General features: G+C 36.5%; 2 protein-coding genes across 2 annotated transcripts in view; both read right to left on the bottom strand.

Annotated features, from left to right (window-relative positions):
- Positions 1-15,297, bottom strand: part of ptprq (protein tyrosine phosphatase receptor type Q) — a 76,625-nt gene that overhangs the window by 15,903 nt on the left and 45,425 nt on the right. The window contains exons 23-31 of the mRNA XM_067389381.1: positions 14,739-14,846; positions 14,370-14,651; positions 11,676-11,957; positions 3,221-3,532; positions 2,836-3,111; positions 2,118-2,269; positions 1,897-2,038; positions 927-1,208; positions 465-788 (exon numbers count right to left, since the gene is read on the bottom strand). Of these exons, the coding sequence (XP_067245482.1) occupies positions 465-788; positions 927-1,208; positions 1,897-2,038; positions 2,118-2,269; positions 2,836-3,111; positions 3,221-3,532; positions 11,676-11,957; positions 14,370-14,651; positions 14,739-14,846 (2,160 nt within the window). The remainder of the gene's footprint in view (positions 1-464; positions 789-926; positions 1,209-1,896; positions 2,039-2,117; positions 2,270-2,835; positions 3,112-3,220; positions 3,533-11,675; positions 11,958-14,369; positions 14,652-14,738; positions 14,847-15,297) is intronic.
- Positions 5,133-11,312, bottom strand: LOC137023531 (phosphatidylinositol phosphatase PTPRQ-like). Its single transcript, XM_067390729.1, has 6 exons — positions 11,246-11,312; positions 11,069-11,189; positions 10,829-10,983; positions 9,993-10,138; positions 6,242-6,383; positions 5,133-5,218 (listed from the first exon to the last, which is right to left on the bottom strand). The coding sequence occupies exons 1-6, from the start codon at positions 11,310-11,312 to the stop codon at positions 5,133-5,135; spliced, it is 717 nt and encodes a 238-aa protein (XP_067246830.1).

The following is a 15,297-nucleotide window of genomic DNA, read 5'->3' as shown; positions in this document are numbered from 1 at the left end:
AGATCTTTATATATTTTAGAACCTAGACAAATTTGAAAAAAAAAAAAAAATATTTATATTAATCAAACAATACATGTATGTATACACACACACACACACACACATATATATATATACATATACATATATATGTATATATATATATATATATATATATATATATATCTGTGTTGTGTGTGTATGTGTGTGTACATATATATATATATATATATATATATATATATATATATATATATATATATATTCTGATAGTGCTCTGAAAGAGTTTAATGAGAAATGTTTGAGTTTATATTGAGATCAGACATTGTTTAGATCTTTTTCTCAGGGGAAACATCTGAGAAGCAGGAGGCTCATGCAAAAATCTCCTGTTGCTGTCTAAGAGAATCATTTGAGACATGAAAGAGATCTCATTTGTAATTTTTCTTTCTTATGGGAATGTCAATATGCACACAGGTGTAACATACTTCCTGCGAGCGTCTGTGTGTGGATCCACTCTGAGGGTTCTCCCGCCCCGGCCCTGGTAAACGCCACCACTCTCATACGATACTCTCTATATTTGAGCAGAGGGGAAAGTGTGACTCCGCTGGTTTCTCCTTCAACCCACTCCACATCTTCACTCTCCACGCAGGACTCCACGTGCTCCTTTTGCTCACAATTTCTTGCCAATTGCTTGAACTCTACATTATAACCCTGCAGAAGACCAGGAACATGTGCGGGACGTCGCCAGCTTAGAGACACACTGTCAGAGGTAACGTCCATTATGGTCAGCGACTCAGGGGGACCAGGAACTTCAGAAAGAGAAAGAAACAATCTGCATGATCATGTCTGTAGCACAAATGGTGCAGTGCAAGTTAAATGCCAAAGTACTTAGTGTTGTTTTTTTTTCAAATCTTATATTTGAGCAACCACTACAAATGATACAAGACCTGACTCTGGTCGAGTGTGTGCCGTGCAGTTGGCTTCCTCCCCTATTCCGGCTGAATTAACTGCAGCCACGCTGATAACATAGAAAACGTCAGGCGACAGGCCAGTGAAAGTGTGCGCCACTGTGTATGTGAGTGTGAGAGGATGGGCCTCCTCCTCCAGATTTCCAGAGCGAATGAGGTAGTGCAGAATCTCTCCATTAGGATGAATCGGAAGCTCCCATTCCATGTACACTGAATTCCAATCCAACCCAGAGCAGGACAGATTTCCAACTGCATCTGATACTGCAACATACACACAGACACCACAGATATATAACAAACACACTTGAAAATAAAGCATCCAGTTTTGAAAAAAAAAAAAAAAAAATGATTCTTTCTTTGGATTCTTTTAATTTTTTTTTTAGAAATGTTTTTTAAGAAATAGTTAATATATACTTTTATTAGTGATGCATTAAATTGATCAAAAGTGACAGTAAAGTACATTTATAATGTTACAAAAGATTTATATTTCAATTGCTGTTTTTTTAAACTTTCTATTTATCAAGGAAACCTGAAAAATGCAACAGTTTCTACAAAATCAAGCAGCACAACTGCTTTTAACATTGATAATATAAAATTTGGTTGCACTTTTGATTAGGGTCCAGTTCTCACTATTAACTAACTATTAACTAGATCTTTTGCCTCAATAAACTCCTAATTACTTATTAATCATTAGTAAGGTAGTTGTTGAGTTTAGGTATTAAAGGGTGTAGAATAAGGTCATGCAGAATAAAGCATTAATATGTGCTTTATAAGTACTGATAAACAGCCAATATGCTATTAATATGCATACTAATAAGCAGCTAGTTAATAGTGAGAATGAACCCTAAAATAAAGTGCTAAAGGGAATTTTTCTTGAGCAGCAAATCAGCATATCAGAATGATTTGTGAAGGGTCATGTGACACGGACAGATGTGCTAGTGTGTATTACCTGATTCATTGGTGGTAAACATTACAGGCAGGCTGTACTGATCCCCATTTCCTGCTCTAGTGAATGTGCACACACTGATTTCATATGAATTATGAGGTCTGAAGCCACTCAGTTCTGCTTGTGTAGATGCATCTGATGAGTTCTTGGGTAAACAGAGGCATGTGAGTTAAATTTACACACATAGAAAAATCTAAAATAGATGAACTGTAGGTGTGCACTACCTGATATCTGAAAGTGTATGTGTTCAGTTCCAGTATTCTGAATCCGTAGTGCTGGACGATTCCATTTGGCTCTGGACTAGGTTCCCAGTGAAGCCATACTGAATTCGCAGTGTGGTTAAAAATACTCAGATTGTGTGGTGGAGACATTGGACCTGGACAAATAGTACTAGACATATTAAGTCTGCACATTTATACTTTAGTTGTATGAATTTGCCAAGTAGGCCATTCAAATTTCAGAGTTCAGTCTTCACATTGTAATTTTTAATTTTTAAATTTTCTATTTTAATTTCTAAGCCAAGACTTAACTTAACTTTCCAGAAGTTTAACCATTCCATATGTGTGTGTGTGTGTGTGTGTGTGTGGGTGTGTGTGTGTGTGCGCGTGTATCAAACAAATTTCAAATTCAGATTTCAAAGCCAAGACTTAAAAGACTAAATAAGTTTTTAAGTTTACATTTCCAAAGATCAAACATCAGGCATCAAATTCAATTTTCCTTTTAAAATGTCAAATATCAAACAAATTCCAAAGCAAAAACATAAATATTTAAAGTTCAACAAAAGTTTAAACTTTCAAAGATCAAACATCAAACTTTTCAAATTTTCTGTTTTAAAATATTCAAATTTAAACAAATTCCAAATGCAAACTTCAAAGCCAAAAATTAAAGATTTAAATTTTAACAGATCAGTTAAAAGAAAAGCAGTAAAGATGGGTCTCTGACCTGCTTCATCAGTATGTAGTGGAATAATCACAAAGGGGCCAACACCTTGTCGAGTAACTGCAGCGATGGAGAGATTGTAAGGTGTAAATGGAGTGAGTTCTGAGAGAATTAGGTGTGTTTCAGAGGTGTAGGTTCTGTTGACGGCCCCAGGACCCTGTAAAACTACAGTGTATTCTATAATCTCGCCATTGGCCTCCACTGGTGGGAACCACGACACATGGATGGAGGTGCTGGAGAGATTTCTACTAGCTCCAGGCAATGGAGGAGAACTTGGGACTGTCAGAACACAGACACACAAAGACAAAATCATGAGTTTTCAATCAAGAAGTACGAATCCTCATGCTTTATATACATGTGCATGTAAAATACAGGAAGTGATGAGCACCATCTTCATCTGTTCGAAGGTGGAGGGTTGCAGTGTGGTTTACAGCTGATCCCGCACTGGTTGCTGGGGTGACTTTTATGATGTAGGGAAAATACTTCCTGAGCTTGGTGAAGAGGTAGATGTTGTCTGTGGTTGTCTTAGAGATGGTGATGTTGATCGTGCGGTTGATGGACGGGTGGGTCATTCCCGCCTCCTGCAAGCTCAGCTGGTAGAAGACTCTGCCGTTGGGCTCCAAAGGGGGGTCCCAGCTGATCACTACAGCCGTAGAACTATAGATGGTAGCTGTGAGGTTGTGGACTGGACCACTTGGCACTGCAGCAGGGGGAGGGTGCAGAAGACATGCAATTGATATATGTGATGAAAAGCCAACAGTTACACTTTGGAATGGGAAACAAATCATTGCAGTCTAAATAAAAGATGTTTCAATGTGTTACCAAGAAATGGAATGAGGATTTGTTCCCCAATCTAAAGTGAAACATGTCTTTGTGACAAAATTAGGGGTTCAAATCTGCCAATATCAGGATATATTTCATCTCAAAATCAAAAGAAAAAAAATGGCATTTAACATAAAGAAAATTGAGCCTGTTAATGGACCGTTATGAGGTTTTTCACTGTTACACTCATCATGACAATTAAACACATTTTCCTCTCCAAATCTCAGTCGCCTACTGAAATCTCACTACTGCAAAAACAATGATACATAATTAAACAGTAATGTTCATTTGTAAAAATAATATTTAATTGATTAATTTAATGATTTAAGGATGATATTTAAGGGTGATTTTTGCATTGCAGTAATTAGAATTTTGGGGATGAGAATGTGCTTAAAGGAACACTCCACTTTTTTGAAAATAGGCTCATTTTCCAACTCCCCTAGAGTTAAACAGTTGAGTTTTACCGTTTTCTAATCCATTCAGCCGATCTCCGGGTCTGGCGGTACCACTTTTGGCATAGCTTAGCATAGTTCATTGAATCTGATTAGACTGTTAGCATCTCGCTCAAAAATGACCAAAGAGTTTCGATATTTTTCCTATTTAAAACTTGACTCTTCTATAATTACAATGTGTACTAAGACCGACGGAAAATGAAAATTTGATGAAGATTTTCTAGGCCGATATGGCTACTATATCTCTACTATTGAACTATACTCTCCGCTCCGTAATGTCATTGCGCCTGCTGCACCCATGGTATGGCAGCAAAGTTCCTTGATTATTACGGCGGAATGAGAATATAGTTCCTAGCCATATCGGCCTAGAAATTCCCAAATTTAAATTCAGCGAGATGCTAACGGTCTAATCAGATTCAATGAACTATGCTAAGCTATGCTAAAAGTGGTACCGCCAGACCCGGAGATCGGCTGAATGGATTCGAAAACGGTAAAACTCAACTGTTTAACTCTAGAGGAGTTGGAAAAGTTGGAGCCTATTTTCAAAAAAAGTGGAGTGTTCCTTTAATTGTCAAGAAATTAGTGTCACAAAGCAACATAACTCAAAATAATAATAATAATAATAAATTATTAAAAAAAAAACAATTAATCATAAATTATCAATTTTATATAAACAGACATTACAGTTAATAAACTCATTTACCTATATAGAAATATAGAAATGTATTTCTATATATAAGAAATAAATGGCACACTGCAACATCAAATCACTCAACATCATAATGATTAAAGCAGTAAAAATGAATCTTGTATCTTAAACCCAGAGATTAAAATATTCATATTGTTCATAGGCACACATACAACACACAAATACACATTATTTTCAGCATTCACATTACACACATCTGTAAGTCTGTGGAAATTAAAAATGGTAAATAACTCCAGCGCAGCATCTGCAAAATTCAGAGTCAAAGTACAAGGTCACAGATAAAGGAAAGAAGAAAGAATCAGAGAAAGACAGTTGTGTTAGTAGGAAAATCCTTTTGGAGCATGTTCTGTGTCCGAGACATTGGTCTGTACTGAGCTGCTGAAGCTGGGTGATTCTCCAGTAACTGCAAACCAATCAGACACAATCACTCACAAAGAACCAAACAGGACCATGGCATTATTTATTTATATAGAACACTTTCAAAATCTCAGACACCAGGGGAGAAAACCTTTATATTTCAAAAGGTCACCTCTGCACCATTTTTCCCAAAATCACACAAAAACTCTTTATTATGACTCTACAAAAAACCTTGACATATAGGTATTGAAATTAGGTCCATATATTCTCTTGCTTAGTATCACAGGGGAACATTTTAGTGCTCAAATGTTGCTCTTTCATAGTTCAGGATACATAATGGAGTTCTCAGTTATGTTTCTCAGTTAAGTATCAACTCAGATGTTTCTTCTAATTCCAGGCTATAAAATAGACAACTGTTGTCATAGAGTAATATTATACAGCTATAAAATGAGTATATATGTATATAGCAACTCTTATTATTTGCTAAAATTTGGAAAATTTGATGAGAATGTTTGAGTTCATATTGTAGATTTTGGCATATCTGAGCACATATCGAGACATTGTTGAAATCTCTTGAAATTACTGGGCTCTTTTTCTGTGGACTAACATCTGAGAAGCGAGAAAAAAAAAAAAAAAAGTCTCCAATAGCTCTCAAACAAGAAGTTTTATGATGTTTCAGGTTGACACATTTACAATATTCTTGAAGACAAATATAAAACATGTTACATAATGTACCCAGAAACTTGCCACTGCAGAAAAAACACTAACAGCAATGTGCTATTTTCTATTTTTCAACAAATCCTGTGAGAGGAAATGCAAGCTGGGATAGTCTGGAGACCATCAAATGAAAGGCTTGAGATCAGACACACTCAGACTCGTGATGAGGGCTCAACAATCCCAAGTTTGCAGCTTGGAGGAAGTTGTCTCCTTTCACAAGACGTGCTGAATATGTGCTGTGTGTGTGTGTGTGTGTATGTGTCAGAGTTTCAGTGTGATTTTTTTGGAGCGTAATCATTTGGAAAAGTGGTGCAGAGCTGCACTTCTCCCCTGAGTGTGTGAGGAGACTGACCGTCCTCTAATGTGGTGAAGTTTAGACGGGGACTGAACACTCCCCCATCACCAACAGAAGTGCTGGAACTCATCCATACACTGTACTCCTGTCCCGCCATAAGATCAGACAACACCAGCCACTGCTCTGAACCCGGAACCATCTACAGTGAGAGAAAGAGAACCTGCTCATTCACTGCATGACTGAGGTTAAAATGTGTTTATGAGATTTTGAATTGATAGCTGTTCTTATGGAGATTACATCCCTTACAGAATGTACTGTGGTGGTTTCATGGTACACTCTAAAAAATGCTGGGTTAAAAACAACCCAAGTTGGGTTGAAAATGGACAAACCCAGCAATTGGGTTGTTTTAACCCAGCGGTAGGGTTAAATGTTTGCCCAACCTGCTGGGTAGTTTTATTTAACTCAACTATTGTTTAAAAAATACTGTATTGCTTAATTAAAATTAACCCAAAGTATGTTGGAAATGAACATTTATTAATGTTCAATGAATAATTATTAAACAATAAACATTTATTAAATTGCTTATTAATAAATGTATATTAATAAACTATTAAACTATTAAGTTTATATTAATAAAATATTAAAGCTTATTAATAAACATTCACCTTTTGTCTATTATTGTTGCCTCTAATTGCATCTGGTTTTTAATTTCCCAACTATTTGGGGTTCATTTTAAGCTAGCCATATAGCAATTTGTAAACAATAGTTGGCTTAAATAAAACTACCCAGCAGGTTGGGCAAACATTTAACCCAACCGCTGGGTTAAAACAACCCAATCGCTGGGTTTGTCCATTTTCAACCCAACTTGGGTTGTTTTTAACCCAGCATTTTTTAGAGTGTACAAATGAAGGTATGTTCCAAACCGCCATGTTTGCAAAATGATAAAATTGAATGTTTTCTTAACATTCACAAAACCAAGAAAAAAACATTTCAGAGAACATTAAAAATAAAAGTTTTCATAACTTAAAGAGGACCTATTATGCAAAATTCACTTTTGCATGGTGTTTGGACATAAATGTAGTTATCAGTGTGTACACAACCACCCTATAATGGTAAAAATCCACCCACTCTTTTGTTTAATCCCCATAAATCATAAGCAGTGTCTCAGAATAAGCCATTTGCAGTTTCTATGCAATTTGACATCACATTGCATGTGCCCCGCCCACGACTGCTGACGGACTCTGCCCTATTAGCATAGACCCAGTGGTGTAATGTAACGAAGTAATAATGCTTTGTTACAGTACTTTTTTGGGAGAATCAGTACGTTACTTGAGTTTTATATTTCTGTCAACTTGTACTTTTACTCCACTACGTTTTCTAAATAAAATGTATACTTTTACTTCGATACATTTTCCCAAAGCATTTTCGTTACTTACTACAAAATAAATTTGCACAGACACAGACTGCAAGCAAGCATGTGCAAACAAGTGCTCACACAACCACGGCTGATTTCATTTTCTGGGTTGCGTCCGTTGCTGGTGCGGTGTGAAAAGAGTGCGCTGTCATTATACAGTACAAGAGTGGCCTCTAGAGGCGAAATAAATACTATCACTGATGCCTCGTAGAGTTTGTTTTGACACGTGACGTGAGGCTGCGCGCTACACACTTCAAAAGCGGATTTAAAACATAGACAACAAAACGGTATGTTATACAGTGTACACTACAGTACATGTTTTTATATCATTATAAAGTAATTTGTTTGTTGACTAGATGCTGCATTAGTGGAGAACAGCAGTATGTTTGCCGTCGAGGCTGAGAGGATGCTAACATTAGTAGTACCTCAAGCGGTTAAAACAATGTGACAAAAACAGCAACTGTTTAATGTCATGATTGTTACCATTCATTTGTATTAGTTTATATCCATTTTTTCACTGTTATGCATTCATTATCCAGCGAAGTCTTTTATACGAGTCATCGTGCAGCGACAGAAACAGAAATCAGAAATGTATTCCATTTCAGTTCTTTTTTTATCAGCACTGTAACACATATTTTGATCAGATAATCATCAAGTTTTCTAAAATAGAGGCAAATAATGTGTGAAAGTATGCATATAATAGACTTATGCTATGCCTTTGTGTGTAAAGATGGTAATTTTTAAGCATGACTGGATTTATATGAAATGGTAACACTACAATAAGAGTCCATTTGTAACATTTTAATGTTTTTTTATTTGTTTTTATTATTTAATGTTATTTAAAAATAAAGTTAATAAAAGTATTATTCATTTTTAATTTAAACATTTTAAAGTTGTCTCTTACATTAGTTATAATGCACTTGAACAATCAATGTATAATTAATATACTACTATTTTTTATATTTAAAAATTACAATAAACATTTAACCATTTTTTTAATTCAAAGAAACAAAATGTAAGAAAGAGTTAAAACTGAACACAATCTTGCTGCTCAAACTGTGTATAGCATACTTAAGTATGTTTAATATAAAAAAAAAAATACTTCTTGTACTTAAGTACAAAAAATATCACATACTTTAAAACTTTTACTCGAGTAACATTCTAAACAGTGACTTTAACTTCTACCATAGTCATTTTCTGGTAATCTTTTACTCAAAACTTTTACTCACTTTACTACTTTTACTCAAGTATGGTTTTCGAGTACTTTATACATAGACCCCGTACAGAGTCCACTATGTTTATCTCCTCGCCAAAGCATTTAACAGCAGCATTCAAACTTATTAAAGCTAATAAATTTATTTACTCAAGACCAGTGAGTGATTTTCTGTTTTTCTTTTGCTGTTTGATTTATTAACAGCATATATAGCAGTAGGTACATATATACGCAGTTTTCACTTTCATACACAGATCTAATACTCACATGTGATTTCTTTACTTGCTGTTTATGTTCACAGACATAAACCTCTGTGTTTATGTGAACTTTATGTGTTTTTGATATAACCTTGAATTGAAGAACTGCAATGTCACGTGAGCATGAACGCGATAGAGATGATAATCATAATCAAACAGATGTTTTAGTTTTTGGCAGTGTATCCAGGGCTCCGCACTCTCGTGGAAAGCGGGGTGGGGAGCAGCAGTAGCTCATTTGCATTTAAAAGATACATGCACAAAAACAGCATGTTTTTGCTTCAACTCAAAAATCATATTATAAATGATCTGTGGGGTATTTTGAGATAAAACTTCACAGACTAATTCTGTGGACACATATTACATCTTGTAAAAATGGGCATAATAGGCCTCTTTAATATGAACATTAGCAAAATGTCCTTAGAACATAATTTTGTTAGCTGGGATTGGATTGATGATTGGATTGCTTGCAAGTATGCAATAAATTGATCAAAAGTGAAAGTAAAGACATTTATAAAGTTACAAAAGATTTCTATTTCAAATAAATGCTGTTCTTTTGAACTTTTTATTCATTAATATACTGTAAATCCTATAAGAAATTTCATCTGTCTGTAGCACTGGGGAGCTCCGCTTACAGTTAAGTCTCATTTAATACAGCAGTGTAGTAAATGACATATAGTGTGAAGTTTGGGGCTATTTTACTAATATTTTTGAAAGAAATGTCTTATGTTCATCAAGGCTGCTTTTATTTAATCAAAAATACAGTGAAAACAGCATTGTTTTCAAAATAATATTATATTATTATAATTTAAAATAACTGTTTTAGTATATTTTAAAATAGTTTGTCACATTATCAAGGTGCCCCTGGATATGACAGTATTTAGTGTCTCCAAAAAGATCAGTACACATCTGTGCGAGTGCGTATACCTGCTTATACTCTGTATAATTATCTGTGTAGTAGATAGTGTAGTATTGGATGATGCCGTTGGGTTCATTTGGAGGACTCCAGTTGAGACGCACTGTAGTGGTCGTAAGGAGTGTGTATAATACATTCTGTGGAGGGTCAGATGGGGCTGCAATACAGAAAGAAAAAAAGTACCATTATGAACATGAGGGCAATGAGGTTTCATGATATTGTGGATCTTTTTCAAAACCTAGTGAGCTGCCTCACTCTCTAGCAACCTTCTAGACTAGAGCAGCATTGTCACTGAAACTAAACCTTACAAGTGAAATGACATGTCCTGAGAAGTCTCTTACGCTCACCAAGGCTGCATTTATTTGATCATTTGTTTTCTATTTGAATATATTTTAAAATGTAATTTATTTCTGTGATGGTAAAGCTGTATTTTTAGCAATCATTACCAATATCTAATATTATCAATGCTGCTTAGTATTTTTGTGGAAAGCGTGATACATTTAAGGATTCTTTAATAAATAGAAAGTTAAAAAAAAAACCAGTATTTATTTGAAATGTAAAAATATTTACTGTCAGTTATGATCATTTTAATGCATCCTTGCTAATTAAAAGTGTTAATTTCTTCTAAAATAAAAAATCTTACTGACCCCAAACCTTTTCATTTAAATCTAATATTTCCCTCCATCTCCTCATCAGTTCATTCTATGATACTTGTGATGCTGCCTTAGATTTTGGGCAAAATTAGACATATGAGGTCTTATAAGCCAGTATATTTTTGTTTAGAACAGTTTTCACATTAGAAATATGCTTATAAGTGTTGTTTGGAACAGAACGTGTTTGTGTTCACCTGATTCTACGGTACTGAACGTGATGTAAATCAGTATCCCTCCATCTCCGAGTCGAGTCCAGCTGCTGACGGAGGCATTATACTCGCCCAGCCCCTCCACACTCACGACCACCGACGTTCCCGTGACATTGGCGACAAACTCAGAGCTCAGATTCCTTATAAACAAACATACATGTAAGTTTCAATCTAGTATGACTACAGTCTGGTCTATAAAACTGATTTTAAATCATCTTGACTTACCACACTCTCACTATGTAGTGTAAAATCTCAGAGTTGGCCTCCTCGGGAGGTTTCCAAGACAACTCTACCTCAGTATCTGACAATTTCCTGGCGATTAGGAATTTTGGAGGGGAACTGGGTACTGCCGTTTAGGAAAAACAGCTATTATAGCTCGTAAACTGCAGAAAAGGACTTTACTCTCAAACATGATAGTGATTGGTGTTAGTAAATGTAAGAGAATGTCTCCCATGCTGCATGTGTCCATCCTGACAACTGATAATGGGACATCCAACCAACCAAAGACACAGAGAAACAAACAAAACATTGTTGGTAAGCTCCTCTGCCTCCTAAGGTAGAAAGATTAAACATGCTTTAAAGATTCATCCATAACACACCCAGAGTGCTGTCAGAAATGTCCTTTGGGGGAAATAAAAACAGTTAAAAACAATAAAACACTCCCATTTCCTGCAAGCAGACTCCCGGAAAGCTGTAAAAAGGAGAAATGTTTATGTGTGACCCTGATACTCTGCATCTTTGGCCAGATCCAGAATTTGATAACTGACACTAAAAAAGGAAGAATAGTTTAATTAAACACCACAGGGTCTGTTCATTAAAAACAAACACTCACCGTCTTCCAGTGTGGTGATGTTCAGGATCTCGCTCGTGTAGTTGCCCATGCCGACCTGTGTGGCAGCCTGCACGCTGATGCGGTAGCGTGCGTACTTTCGCAGGTTGGACAGGACAACATAAGGCACATGTGTGGTTTGGTTCAGACTGTGTGTGGCGTTCCAGTATTCCACGTTGTAGAACAGAATAATGCCGTTTGCGAGAAGCGGGGGCGCCCACGACACGTTCACCTCGCTGGAGCCGATGCTCTCGTAGGTCAAATCGTAAGGTGGGCTGCCAGGCACTGGAACAAACAATCAAACCACACATTAGGACAAAGTCAGCACTCAGTGCAAATATTATACAACAGGTAAATCAATTTGCTTGCCATATTGCGAATAGCTGATATTCAATATTCAAACCTCTTGCAAGTGGGCTTTTTTTGAGACAGTAGAGAGGGAGAATGAGATTGGAACCTGCATTTCCCATATACGCAGCTCATCATGACTGAAACATGTTTCTTAACCAATATGCCACAGCTCCAATGTGAAGTGGGCTTTTTCGAGCACTTTATTAACAGTACAGGCATGAAACAATGAAGAGAATGAAATATGAGCACCAAACCTCAACATGCTGGAGCTCATGCACTAACCACTAGACCAGGGGTGTCCAAACCCGGTCATTGATGGCCACTGTCCTGCAGAGTTTGGCTCCAACTTGTCTCAATACACCTGCCTGGAAGCTTCTATATGTCTAGTAAGACCTTGATAATCTGGTTTAATTGTGTTTAATTGGGGTTGAAGCTAAACTCTGCAGGACAGTGGCCCTCCAGAAGCAGGATTAGACACCCCTGCACTAGGCAATGGCCTCTGATTTGGACTGTTTTTAGGTGATTTTGACATTTTTATTAACAGTATGAACAGTATAAAGATGATAGGAAACTATAGGGAGAAGAAGAGGAAATTGCAAGTAATAGAAAATGATGAGAAGGAGGACGAGGAATGTAAATGTAAAACTTTATAAACTATAATAACTGGCTTCCAGGCGATGGCCGTACATGAGTCTAGTTCCAGCGGAAGAGTGACCTCAGATTGAGGAACACGGAAGCGCAGAGGATAGAGCAAAACAAAACACTGGTCATGATTTAGAAGTCTAAAATGAGGATTTCGATATAAGAAAAGACAGAGCTTGAGTTTGTTGCCCAGCCCTATTTGTTTGAACCGTGAAAGGCATCTACTCTGACCTAAGCATACGCTAATCCTACATCCTACATTATACGTCGGGTAAGAGGTCACTCTTCCACTGGAACTAGACTCTCCTACGGCAGTTGCCAGAAACCAGTTATTATAGTTTATAAAGTTATAAATATGAATAATTTTCTTACAAAAACCCATCGCTTCACTTCAGAAGGCCTTTATTAACCCTCTGGATTACTTTATGATGGATGGATGCACTTTTTTGGGCTTGAAAATCTCGAGCCCCATTCATTACCTTTATAAAGCTTGGAAGAGCCAGAATATTTTTATATAACTCTGATTGTGTTAGTCTGAAAGTCTGATATATACACCTATGATGACTTGAGGGTGAGTAAATTATCTCTTTAAAGGTGCCGTAGAACGTCTTTTTAAAAGATGTAATATAAGTCCAAGGTGTCCCCTGAATGTGTTCAGCTCAAAACACCCCATAGATTTTTTTTGTATCCATTTTTTTAACTGCCTATTTTGGGGCATCATTAACTATGCACTGATTCATGGTGCTGCCCCTTTAATTCCTCACACTCCCCACCCCTGGAGCTCGCGCTTGCCTTAAACAGCATAAACAAAGTTCACACAGCTAATACAACCCTCAAAACGGACCTTTACAAAGTGTTTGTCATGCAACATGTCTAATCGCGTAAGTATGGTATTTATTTGGATGTTTACATTTGATTCTGAATGAGTTTGATGGTGCTCCGTGGCTAAAGCTAACATCACACACTGTTGGAAAGAGTTATAAAGAATGAAGTTGTGTTTATGAATTATACAGACTGCAAAAAATTTTGAAAAATGAAAATTCTTAATTCTTAATTCTTAACATTCTTAATAATGACAGACCGTGAATACAGTAAGAAACGGTGGAAACTTTAACCACATTTAACAGTACATTAGCAACATGCTAACGAAACATTTATAAAGACAATTTACAAATATCAATAAAAATATCATGTTATCATGGATCATGTCAGTTATTATCGCTCCATTTGACATTTTTCACTATTGTCCTTGCTTGCTTACCGAGTCTGATAATTCAGCTGTGCACAGATCCAGACATTAATACTGGCTGCCCTTGTGTAATGCTTGAACATGAGCTGGCATATGCAAATATTAGGGGCGTACATATTAATGATCCCGACTGTTGCGTTATGTTGAGATTCGCCTGTTCTTCGGAGGTCTTTTAAACAAATGAGATTTACATAAGAAGAAGGAAACAATGGAGTTTGAGACTCACTGTATGTCATTTCACATGGAAATGAACTGAACTCTTGTTATTCAACTATGCCAAGATAAATTAAATTTTTGATTCTAGGGCACCTTTAAGATTTAATCGCTGTATGTGTGAATGACCCTTAATTGTAGGAACCTTTTGAAGGGGAAAGAGTGTGGGGTTTCAAGATGAAATTCAAGTTTTATGTTTCTTCTAGTTTTTCAATGAAATATGAACACACACAATGACTCACCATCCTCCCCTGACAACATCTGTAGAGTATCAGAAATCTGGTTCCCGTGTCCATGCAGTGTAAACGCACGGACAGTCACATTGTAGTGTGTGTACGGCTTCAGGTAGCGCAGTGTGGCGCTGAGTGATGTGCTGTTGACTGTGTTGCTGTATGTGCCGTTGGTGTAGGAGACCTCATACAGGCGGATGATGCCGTTGGGCTTCTCTGGAGGAGACCAGGAGATAGTAGCGGTGGAGGAGGTGTTTTTTACTACGACCAGATCCCGCGGGGGTGAATCCGGCTCTAAAAGACAGACAGAGGCATACTGAGAGATCTCATGTGTGTGTAAGAATACTTCTGCTTGTATATGAAAAATAATTGGCTCAATACCATCCTCTAGTGTCACAACAAAGATGTAGTCTTCATCGGTCAGAGGGCTTTCCCCCACGGCTGTAGACGCCGCCACACGCACCTTATAACTGCTGTGCTTGTCCAGACCTGTGGATATGATCATAAATAGTTTCATACAGTGGCCTCAAAAACTATTTAAACACTTGGGTCACACTTAGAAATGTCTGAACGTCATTACATTAGATATAAAATATCAAAGCAGGATGCATTTGCAAACAAATGCAAGAGCTTTTGACAGAAATTCACATTTTTTCAGCATTTTTGTTCAATGTTTTTTAATCAACATGTATTTTGGTGGATGTTTAAAATCAGTTCTCAAGTTCAGACAGGTTTCCGAGAAAACCGTTCAAACATTTTTGGGTTGGTAAGATTTTGAAATTGTTTTTGTCTCTTTTGCTCACCAAGGCTGCATTTATTTGAACAAAATACAAAAAAAAACAGGAATATATTGAGAAATATTATTACAATTTGTAATGTTTTCTATTTTAATGTATGCAATGATGCAAAGCTGAATTTTCAGCATCATTAATTCAGTCTT

The sequence above is a fragment of the Chanodichthys erythropterus genome, chromosome 7, assembly GCF_024489055.1.
Source record: "Chanodichthys erythropterus isolate Z2021 chromosome 7, ASM2448905v1, whole genome shotgun sequence".
NCBI lineage: Eukaryota > Metazoa > Chordata > Actinopteri > Cypriniformes > Xenocyprididae > Chanodichthys > Chanodichthys erythropterus.
The sequence above is the reverse complement of the archived record's forward strand: the minus strand, read 5'-3'. Positions and strand labels throughout refer to the sequence as shown.